This window comes from Antrostomus carolinensis, unplaced genomic scaffold (genome assembly GCF_000700745.2).
Source record: "Antrostomus carolinensis isolate BGI_N321 unplaced genomic scaffold, ASM70074v2 scaffold21474, whole genome shotgun sequence".
Taxonomy (NCBI): domain Eukaryota; kingdom Metazoa; phylum Chordata; class Aves; order Caprimulgiformes; family Caprimulgidae; genus Antrostomus; species Antrostomus carolinensis.
Window position 1 is genome coordinate 1 of NW_010310386.1, and position 11988 is coordinate 11988.

Sequence of the window (11988 nt, forward strand, 5' to 3'; positions counted from 1 at the left end):
AACTGTGGCCTGCACTCTTCTGCCAAAGGAACAGAGAAAAATGCGTTGGCAATGTCTATGGTGGTGTGCCACTTGGCTGCCTTGGACTCCAGTTCATATTGGAGCTCTAACGTGTCCGGCACAGCAGCGCTCAGTGGTGGTGTCACTTCATTCAGGCCACGGTAGTCTACTGTTAACCTCCACGCACCATCAGACTTTTGCACTGGCCATATGGAGCTATTAAAAGGTGAATGAGTTTTGCTGATGACTCCTTGGCTCTCCAGGCTCCACTGGGCTACAGGTGGTCATATGCTCCACCATGGAACTCCATGGGCTGCAGAGGGACAGCCTGCCTCACCATGGTCTTCATCACAGGCTGCAGAGGAATCTCTGCTCCAGCGCCTGGAGCACCTCCTCCCCCTCCTTCTTCACTGACCTTGGTGTCTGTGGAGTTGTTTCTCTTACATCTTCTCACTCCTCTCTCTTGCTGCAAAGTGTGCAGCTTTTTTTTTTTTCCCCTCCCTTCCTTTTTTTTTTTCTTAATTCTGTTCTCACAGAGGCGTCACTGATGGGCTCGGCCTTGGCCAGCGGCGGGTCCGTCCATGGAGCCGGCTGGCATTGGCTGTGTCAGGTCAGACATGGGGGAAGCTTCTGGCAGCTTCTCACAGAAGCCACCCCATGTCCCACCCCCGCTACCAAAACCTTGCCATGCAAACCCAACACACTAATTTATGCCCTAGAGAAACTTTGTGTGGCAGTATGCTTTTTATGGTTTCAAGAAAAATCTTTTGATGATTTTACATTGAGTTTTATAAGTTTACTCTTGATAGTTGGAAATTGCAAACAGAGCAAGAGATGTTACGTACTTTGTGCGTTCCTGTGTAACAGCCAAAGGAATGAACCTCTTGGAGAGCATCAGCAGTTACTGGCAATCTGGGTAGTCAAGGTTTTCAGTTACCTTGTACAAAATTACCATAACTAAGAAGGCATCCCATAAGCAGCAAAAAGATAAACTAAATATTCCAAGAGGCAGCAGAACACTCTGAACCATCAAATTTTATTATCCACCAAAAAAAGGAAAATAAATACTATCATGGCAAACTGTGTTATAACTAATATTTTTGAGGTCTAAAATCCCAGCTGAAAGACTCACATCATTAGGTGCTGCCCTCCTTAGCTATGTTCTATGCATCCGACTGAAGTAATACCAATCTTCTTACTGAATGGAAAGTACTACAGTCCAGACTGTTTTAAATGCCAGATTTCTTATTCCACTAGAATCACTACTGAACCATACAGCTGTACCACAGTAATTTTGGAATACACCTTCTCTAGTTTAGCCTCCTAAATACAAAGTTGCTGAAGTGACTACCAATACTACATAAGAGTTCACCTGACTATAAAGACAAATGTTTCCTCCCTGAGAAGACACTCTTGAAGTTCTAGTGTCTTATATCCAGCATTATTTTTACAGGGGGAAAAAATAAACAAACAAAAAACCCAAAAAACTCCAACAATATCCACTGTTGACAGACATTTCCTCCATCTGGGAAAAAACCCCACACAAAAAAACCCCCAAAACATACTTCTCTTGGACATAGGCAGAAAGAAACTAGGAAGCTGGTAGAAAGCAAGCTAGCAAAAAAAAACCCCTTAAAATCTGAAGAAATTCCACTGAAAATGAAAACCAAAATTCCCAACATCCTGTTCTCCTTCTCCCAGGGAAGTCCACAGAAAGGAAAAACACACAGAATTCAGGATCTTTAAATTCCCAGTATACAAAAAGAAATTCCACTTCAAGGTATGGCTACGTAAGACAGCAAGAAACAGCAAAGTTGGTTTCCAGAAGGTTGCAGGAAATAGGCTTAAGCAATTTAATTCATATTGCTATTATCAAAACTCATCTTGCCAACCTGTTAGTTTTTTTGATAACTGGGAAAGAATAAAACAAGGTATTTTGATGGCATCAATTTTATTGCTATTTGCATGCAAGACTGGGGTGCTTCGTAACTGAAGCTTCCAGTTTCCTGCAAAGGAAACCTTTGATACAAACAGTATCACAAAGTGTATCTTAAGGAAACATCTAAACAATTAGAGCACTCATTCATCACTTAAAACCTAAGAATATAATAAGCCTGAGCAGATCTAGTAAAACTTGTATTAAAAAAAAAATTCCCCTCCCTCCCCTGGAAAGAGGAATAAAAGTCCTTTATTGAAGGGAATATTCCTACAGTTGTGAGCATCTCTTCAGGATACCAGTCAAATTCCACTACCTCTCTGCAAGATGTTCTGAAGTATGAAACAACACCTTGAAAAGCAAACAGTTTTTCTTTTACACAATGGAAAATTCCAGGTTATCCTCCTGTTGGACAAGTATATAAGGAGTAACAACCCACTCTGCACTGGTGCAGTAAGAGATAAAGAATTGATAGGATAGTAATACACGCAAGGACCTATTCTGATGGTTTGTTCAAAAAGCACTGTTGTGATTTAGACTAGCACTTCTTCCATCTCATCCTCTTTTTTTTTCTTACAGTGAAGTATACAGATAAAAAACAATTTTGTGATAATTTGTGTATTGTTTTTTTTGTTCTTGTTTTTGGTTACACTCACCCTTCTCCTCCAGTTTTATTTCACTGCTGTTTCCCCACCCAAGCCCTTTTAAAGGCTCTCAAAAAAATTGAAACCTTACCATTTTGTCCAAATCTGGATCATTCATAGCATTACTGTCAACAAAAAAGAAAACTAATGTATTTCTGGAAATGGTAAGAGTACTTTTTTTTAAGCCGTGAGAACATAAGGAAGGGCCTGAGAATTAAGAAATCCTGTACGCCAGCTGCTAGCCAAATACTGCTTTGCTGGATTAGGAACCTCCTGTTCTGCATCTGAGAAGGACTATAAAGATTAAGATCCTCTCCCCCAGTTCATCAACCTGAAGATTCAATCAATATTCACTTCAACAGTATCTGCAATATACGTGTAACAAAACTTTTTCCTCTTATTCTTCACGCTCAGCACTAGGTCTCTCATTTCACAGATGGAGAACTCTATATGCAGTGAAGACTTCTTGTTAATCTGTTTATCAAAACACCATCAAACAAAGCAAATCCATAGTACTTGGGTGTTTAGGAGCATTATTCAGGACTACTATACTGAAATCTGATTGGTTTTGTATCTTAAATTATGCCATCAATTAACCATAAAATGTCTGATTTGCAAGAGACTGTCAATCATTTTTATTTGGCAAGTGATTTGTAAAACTTACCCTGTTACATTACAAAACTTACCCTGTTACATTACAAGGCATTTTTTAATTTTCACGCACCCTGGAGTCTTTTCTTCTTTGCTGATTTTTTTCACTCTGTACTGTCGAATCTCTCGCACCAATGTATAAAAAGCATCCTCCACTCTCTGCATTGTAAAACACAACTCCTTAAAAACTCCTTCATTAACAATCGTGACATATTGGGACACCCATGGCAGGGGGAAAAAAAAAACACAGCAAAACCATTGAAATTATGAGCTTTACTTGAGAGAATTATATGGATCTCTATTTATATATTTAAAATCCTGTGCTTGCACATTTGCTGCTTGATAAATATGTTTTAATGCAAGCAAAAGAGACACTCTTGAATAATTTATTGATTACCAATTACTGTAAACATCTACACTTCAAGCCCTCCTTTTTTCCTGTGCAAGGTAACACTTGGACAAAAAATAAGAGGAATTATATTCTTCTATTGCCTACAGAGCTGAAAATAATAACAGCTTGTGTTTACTGAATCTTTTCACACTTTTTTGTGGGCATGGATGTATTTAGCAGGTACAAAACCTTATTAGATTGGTAACCGGGGGATACTTGTAAACACACACACAGTTAACCACCTATTTTCACTTCTCAGCCAAAGTGAGTAACGTGTTGCTGTCTGGGCAGGCCAAGAACAGTAAGATGGTTTATGTTCTGTTCTTTACATAAGAAGGTGTACAATCTTTGCAAAAATCTGTGGAATAAACAAGCAGAGTATAGAAAAAGTCCATACAGGTCATTTCCCAAGAGGTTACAAAGAAATAAAATCTTAGAATACTAAATTTTGGGGAATATTGTTTTTAAAGTTACTTACTTTTACAGGTCAAACACTATGCTATTAAGATTTAGGAAAAAGGGTATTTGAGTCAGGGCAAAGTGCTTTTAAGAAGCACTGTAAATATGTTGTATTTCAGAGTAACTTTTGAAAGTAATTACTTAGTGTAATTATAAAAGTTATTCTTCCATGAAGAACAAGCAACATATTCATTATTATCACGTTTAAGAGCTTGGTTAATGTACAAGACACACCTCATCTGTTCTCTCTGGGCCAGACTCAGGCAACCACGAGGGTCCCCTAATAACAACTAAAGGCAAAGAAGCCTGTGAAGTTCTGCTGCTCAGATTTTCCTCTGGTTGAGGAGAGCTCTTCAAGTATTCCAAGGATGACACAGAGCTACGTGCTTTACTTCTCCAGTCTCACACTCTACCTTGCTGCAGCTTCGTGTTTAGCCTACATAGAGATGATGATAAAATAAGGTATGACTGAAGATATCTTTAAGCAAACACAAGATAAGCAGGTACAGCACCAGCTTTAAGTTATAATATCTGTTATTTTGAACTGATTATATCTGTGCATAAACTCAAAAAATTAGACAACTCTAAGGATGTTCTTGTTATAACAAGATGCAAAATGTTTAGCTGCAGCTTTTAAAGGGGAGAGCAAATCTCTCCTCTGCCTTACTGTCAATCTCGTTACTTGTCTCCTCAGTCAGATCAACAGGGTTGTTAATTTAATACAAACTCATTATTTGAAAATAAAAACAGAACAGACTGATGATCCTGGAAAACAGCACAACCATTTAAGCCTCAATACTTTATTACTACCCAAACACACAATCTGGGTTTGTATTTGGCAGATTTTCCATAAATTATCTCTCCAACTCATCTTCACATTATGCACCCAATAACAACAACAGCTGACATTTACTCCCACAGCTACAGGGTCATTTTTCATGACCTGTGCCACAGGTTATCCCATATAAGACTCATTCTTAACACACTTGCTTATCTGAGGGTTCTTCTGAACTACTGCCACTTGAATTTAAAGATTAAATTAATTAGGTTTATTTCTTAGATTGTATTTCTCTGATATATGCAATGTCCTCTGTTAGGATGTAGTGAAGTACCGACGAGGTGACAAGTCTTACATTCCCAGTCTGAGAATTTGAGAAATGTCAAGCAAGCCATTTAAAAACAGCAAAAACCAAGTAAAGCTCATATTTTCTATGTTTTCCTGGAAGGAATGGAAATTTATTTCCTGAAGAGAAAACAGTAAACATTGATCAGCTGCTACGTGCCAAAGCACAGGCTGTACAAGAATCAACATTTTTGCAAATCTGCTGTGTTGCAGTAGAAATATGTAATTTGATTATGAAGCTTTCACTTGAATAATCAGATAATAATTCTTCAGTCAACGTTTATTGCCAACTTTCCCATCACCAAGATGAGCTACAATTTGCTTTAGCAATACAGAGAGAGGGAGAGACACAGAGCGAGAAAAGAAATTGCTACTACTGCCACCACCAAGAACAGTCTTATAAATCCTGTTGAAGGAAATTATTCTGACAGAAAATCTGTAAAGTGACACATTTGCTACTTTCATTAGCACAAGGTGACATTTTTAAGAGCCAGGTATCAGTCTTATAAACTTAAGAAGTCATTTTAATATCAATTTATTTTAAGATTCTTCAGTATTTTTTCCTTAAATGAGAATGGACCATATATCTAAAATATGATTAACCAGTTCTTTTAGCTGTCAGAACTGGAAGCAAAACTATCCTTTGGCAGATATTAAAAACTTAAAAATCTAAACAGCCCAAAGAACCCATAACCTTGAGGCAATGCTTTCAAGATGCTTTTGACTCCTAGGAGACAGTCAAACATTCCATTTAAAATTTGACCATGTGCAAAGAAAGACTATTTCAAATACAGATCAAAGTACAAACAGGAGTTTTCACATATTCCACTTCTGTAAATAGCACTTAAAGGAAACCAGTGAAAGTTAGTTAGCCTTGACATCTCAAAAGCTTTCCTTGTCCACCTTTACATACTCCATCACAACTGGTTTCCTAAAACCAACTGTTATACAAATAATATCAAAATTATTCATGAGGACACAAGCAAAAAGAATGTTACTTGCATAAAAGCACTCCCAACATAAAACTTTGTATTGGTAAAGTCAGCTTAGCCAATACTGGAGAATACACCAACCTGCAAAAAATCTAGCTCATGTAACATTTAGCTGAGAGGTTAAGGCCAATGTTTTGCTGTTCTAAACCAGACCTAATACTTCAAAGCACTGTTTGGACAGAGTTCCTACAACTCAGCCGTATGCAGAACCTCTGACAGTTTGGGGAGGGAGGGGGTGTTAAGCTGATCATGTTATTATCTGATGATGGTTCAATACCAGACATACATCAGTAAATTCATATTAAATACTGGACAAAATCATGATTAAAGTTACAAAGTTAATCACTCCAAAGTTACGAGGTGCCAGAATTACAGCTGTCTGTCCTACCTGAATTTCACTCGTTTGTGCACATGTATCTGTTTTTGCTGCACTTATTAAGCTTTACGTTAGGTAAATAACAAACCTGTTTCCTCAGCATCCTGGAGTCACTCAGCACATGAGCTGGATGCCAGAATTTGTTTCAACATTAAAAAAACCCTTCTTTTTCCCCCGTGAGGCCTTGTTCTTGGGAAGGACTGAGCGTTTTTGGAGAAGTTTTACCTCACAACAAACCAATGACATGAAGAAACTCAACCCACTTTGTTAAGCCTGACAAAGTTCTAACTGAAAACAAATTTTTAAATTGAATCTGTACACATGAACTACATTAAAAATGTCTTGGAGTGAAACAAGTTAAACAAATCCCTAAAAAAAAAAAAAAAATGCAAGTTGGCTCAAACTAAGTTATCAGTTATTCATTAATCTTAATTGAGATGTAGGAATGAAGTTCCATAAATACTGCATCAATTACTTCATCAGACCAGGCACAGGTTCTCAACTTATTTCCATCACAAGTTTGAGGCCTAACCTACTGTACCTCAGACAGCTGAAATAGCTATAATGTTTTTTTAACATCCTCCTTGTGATTTAGGTCAACTTCTTCATTAAACACTTCAGAAGTGTGCTTACACATACATTCTCAACCACGACACCTGACACGCTGAGGAATCCTTTACCATGCTTACAATAATGCCCGTGTATCTGCTTTTCCTCTGAATTCAATACTAGCAGGACAGCTGAAATGTTCCAAGGAAAACAACATCCTAAAGTCAAATCACATTTGGGGTACAGCCCTACAGCTTTCCCTTGTGTAATTCACAGGCAAATGGAAGCCCAGGAAAGAATACAGGACGCAGCCTTGGTGGGGATAAATCAAGTTTGCCTCTCGTCTCTCACTGATGTTACTGATAACACTGGGAGCTGTACGCTCATGTGCACAGGGATGAACTTGAGTTTAAAGCTTATGTCAAACAGAGGAAAGCAAAAACAGCTATCAAAATAAACCTCAGAAATTCATACTCCTCTGCATAGGGATTGTGAAAGGATGAGTCTAAGTGATGCAACATGTCTTACAAAACCACCAGTACGGACACGTGTTCACATTTAGAACTAGAACTATCACTGTTTTTCATAAATTACACTATATTCATTTCAGTCAGTTGTCTAAGTAAAAAAATTAATAATCTATAGCCTTATACCCAAGTTGTAGGGTCCACTAAGCAAATGCTTCACTGATGAACTCGATGATTCATATGAAAATGCATACAGTGAGTTGGCTTAAAACACAACCTTTTTGCAGTAAGTTAAAGTTTACATCTTTATTGCCAGCTAGAACCAAATAAAAACAAATACACCAACTTTTAGAACACCTTATTTCTGCACTTCATTTCAGTGTTTTTCTCTTTCCTATTTTTGGCTTTGTGAATTTTTGAAAATCTTAAAAACTGACTTAGCTGGAACCGAGATATCATTCTGTGTGAGCGTACAATGCCATAGTTTTTAAAAAGTCTTGCAAAATTCTGGCAATCAAAACAGACTGCATGGACAACTCCTTTCTATTTCCATCTCCCCCATTTCCTTCCCCAGAAATCTTTCTGACTCTCTCTGAGCTCCAGCAGACGTGGGGCATGGGGAAGGGCTGAAGTAAGAAGATGCTGGGGGCCCCTTCAGCAGAGCATTAGTGCTGATGTTTCAGTGTGGTGGGAGGTACGTACAGGAAAGGAAAAGAAGGTTCCTGCTTCTAAATATTCATGTCAGACTTTCTACAGGCTCCAGAAGTTACCAGACCACCAACTACATCATACTTGGAAGTTCTGCATGTAACCAGAGAAAATCAGAAATTTTACTTATTTATTTATTTTTAGCCAAGGACTGAATTCTGCCCAATAAAAATATAGTCCATGGCCCACATGGAACTCGCAAAATGGTTTGAATCCTCCAATTAAGAGAGTTACTTTGGAAGAAGGGGTGTGTGTGTGTGTGTGTGTGTATATATATATATATGCATATATTTTTATATACGACAATGTGACTGAAAAATCACAATATGTAAATGCATATGTATACATATATATACACATACACAAATATTTATATGATCTTGCTGTAATTAAAGATCAGATCCTCCCTCCAATTCCCTTTGTCTTCTCAAAAATATTCTATTAGCACAGCATGAAGCAGCTTCATAACACAACATGTTAACAGCAGCACTACAAAAGAATCAGCAGCCATACCCAGCGGTTCCAACTTTTAGAAGCCAACATTCTCAGAAGAGTCTATTTGGTATCTTTATTTTAAAATCCACAAGACACCTTTAGGGACTCCTTATCTGTAGAGGGTATAAAGCTCAGCTTTGAAAAACAAAAGCCAGTCAGATCCCTTCTATGACATTTCAGCTGGCACCTCCAGAAATTTAAAGTCACAGATAAAAGCAATCAAATTATAGAATGATAGTTTATATGTGACTCATCTACTGTCCTCTGAAACAAGTACCAACCTCCAGAGACCTCTTAAAAGTCTGAAAGATAAAAAAGCAGATGCTACTTTGCATAAACAAAGGTTATAAAACTGGACAGAGTGGTGATTTTTGAGCATGCCGTTCTGTGTTGGCTAGGCATGGTGGGGTTGCTTGTAGGAGTAACCTACAGGTGTGGTGAGGAGAAGTAGTAGTTGAAAATACACCATCATAACAACATGCTTTTAATAAAAGTGGCTATGCTAAAGGAGTATTTCCTCAACAAAGCCAGACGCTCTCCAAAACAGGCCAAAGTGAAATTTAGAGCCTAGCACAGAACCTATATTATTTCAAACCTCAAACATAATTTCAGAGTTCTCCCTTTTTTATTCTAACATCTCAATGACAGCCACTAATACAGGACCTTCCAAACAAGAACGCCGTAATTATTCAGTCATTTATATGCCACATTCTTCAGAACACTCCTGTGGCCTAATTTATTATCAGCCATTAAAGTTAGGTAGGATTAAAAAAAAAAAACAGACCTACACAGAGATTTTCTCTACTGCCAAAAGTTAGCATTCCCTTGATTCCTCTGTGAAGTTTTACCAAGTAGCCCAGGTTTCCACTTGTCAGAAATTTGAGTGGGTGTAGCAAATTTGCACTAACAAAATATTCATTTCTTTTATCTAAAAACAACTTACTGTCTATGAGGAAATCCTGCCAAGTGATGCAGCTGAACCTATTCAGCAGTTACCTTGAGCAGCTGCTCAAATTGCAGTATTCTGCTCTTGTTTGCTCCCTTCTGCTACACCTAATTCCTGACTCAACTTGCACAAAACACTTCTGATTATAATATGAGTTATTCAGCCGCTTAGGTCTCATCTAATTTGTACAGACAGTCTTTACTCTTAAAAGAAAAACCACAAATCAGTGCTTTTCAAAAATAATACTTTCTTCCAGAAGAACAGAACCAGTTTCCCCTACATCTGTAGAGCTTATCCTGAACACAGAGATGTACCACTGTGTGCACCTTTGTCCTAGTCAACCCTGAGAGGAGCGCTGCAAGGACCCCAGTGGCTGCCTCTTTCATCTGGACCAGTGGTGTACAATAAACCAACTATGAGCTCCAAAGTCTTCTGAGTATCAGTTTACATAAGCAATTAATCCAGTAATTTCAAAAAAGACTGCTGATAAATTGCCTAGCTAGAAAAAGGTGTATCAAGCACGTCCCACTAATGCTGAATCAACGCCTCAAATTAAAATTCCTTTTGTTATTAAGGAAAAGACTTAAAGCAGTAAACTAATTAGCTGGTTTTCTTTTCTCACTGCTCTTGCTGAGGGGGGAAAAAAAGCATTTCACCTTTGTGTAGAAGTGCTTTTTATTCTGTGAAAGCCCATCACAATGTTAAGAATGCCACAACCATCTGACAGTGGAGAGCAAGAGCAGCCCAGGTCTCATTCTTTGAGTTTGCACAACTGAAGCAAATCACTCATTAATAAACAATTACCAGTTGCCAGTGAGTTGACAGAAAGAAGAGACACCACAGGAATTTCTACTCTGGAGAAATGTATCTATTGATATGATCAAGCAATTGCCAATGCCTAGAATAATTAACATGATGATAATTCAGATGAGAGTTCTACATTTGTGCCTAGTAAGTTTTGAGCTTTACCTGTCTTGTCTTTGCTGATGTTTCAATGAAAGGAATTCCATAACTTCTGGCTAAATCCTGAGCTTGTTTTGTATCTACTGTTCGGGAAGGCAAATCACATTTGTTTCCTACTAGCACCATGGGGACATCTTCAGAGTCTTTAACTCTCTTTATTTGTTCCCTAAAAAAAAGGGGAAGGAAAAAAAAAGACAGATTTTCTTTAGCAGGTATTAACAGTTTATATGGTAGATTTTAAAATAATGAAACAAAATTAAATCAACAGATTCCAACATCATTCTTTATGTTAATTTATAGAATCATAGAATGATTTGGGTTGGAAGGGACCTTAAAGATCATCCAGTTCCAACCCCCCTGCCATCAGCAGGGACACCTTCCACTAGACCAGGTTGCTCAAAGCCTCATCCATTTACTGCACATACACAATGAGAAGTCACCAAAAAAATAAACTGACCAATCCTGTTACCATCAAGTTTATAATCTTCTTTTTTAAAAAATAAAAAAAAAAAAGGTTGACATTTTGCAAACTACTATAGATTTTGATGTCATTACACTTTTCTTTTTTTCATTTTTAAAGCTAATGCCTGAGAAGCTCTGATACAAATCTTCCTACTTATCTCTCATCCTCAGCACTCTCAATACTCAATTCATTTGCTAAAATAAAACACAGTCAAAAGCACTGTGCCTGTTGTCTCAATTTTGGTTTGGGTTTTGGTTTCTATTTTTTATTAGACAGCATTACACGGTCTCCATTTAGACAGGGGTTTTTAAACTTTGAAGACCACTGGTCTGGTTCTCTATAAAGAGCAATTTGGTAAGGGATGCCTTTCAAACACTAGTTAGAAAGCATTCTTGAAATACTAGTTAGAGGCACTTGTGAAGATCTGAAATAACAATCATTAATTTAATTGCTTTTGCCTTCCCGAATAATCTAACGGCGTGTTCCTTAATTCAGTCCCAGTTTTCAGTTATTTATTTATAAGCCTTCTGCTTCAGTCCACAAGGTCACCTACGATGTGTGAATGCACAGCAGAAACTCCAGCACCCAACCCACATTAAATAAACTGAGGAGGCCTTCTTGTGCAAACCTGCAACTCCCTCTTTAAAAAAAGAAAAATTCCACATAAAAACCTCTCTGCTCCTTCTTCCCCTTACGTTAACACCTATCTTACCTTTGTCCCTTCTCCCTCTACAATCCATTTGTGATAATCCAGTGAGATAATGTACATAAGCTTACAGCTTTTCTGAGAGCAATAAATACATTTTTTGTCATTTGTCATTCCTG

General features: G+C 37.7%; 1 protein-coding gene across 1 annotated transcript in view; it reads right to left on the minus strand.

The window, feature by feature from the left end:
• Window positions 1-3270: 3270 nt before the first annotated feature.
• Window positions 3271-11988, minus strand: part of LOC104523735 (GTPase KRas) — a 16662-nt gene continuing 7944 nt past the window's right edge. Inside the window, exons 3-4 of the mRNA XM_010166418.1 lie at window positions 10707-10866; window positions 3271-3390 (exon numbers count right to left, since the gene is read on the minus strand). Coding sequence (XP_010164720.1) covers window positions 3271-3390; window positions 10707-10866 — 280 coding nt within the window. The remainder of the gene's footprint in view (window positions 3391-10706; window positions 10867-11988) is intronic.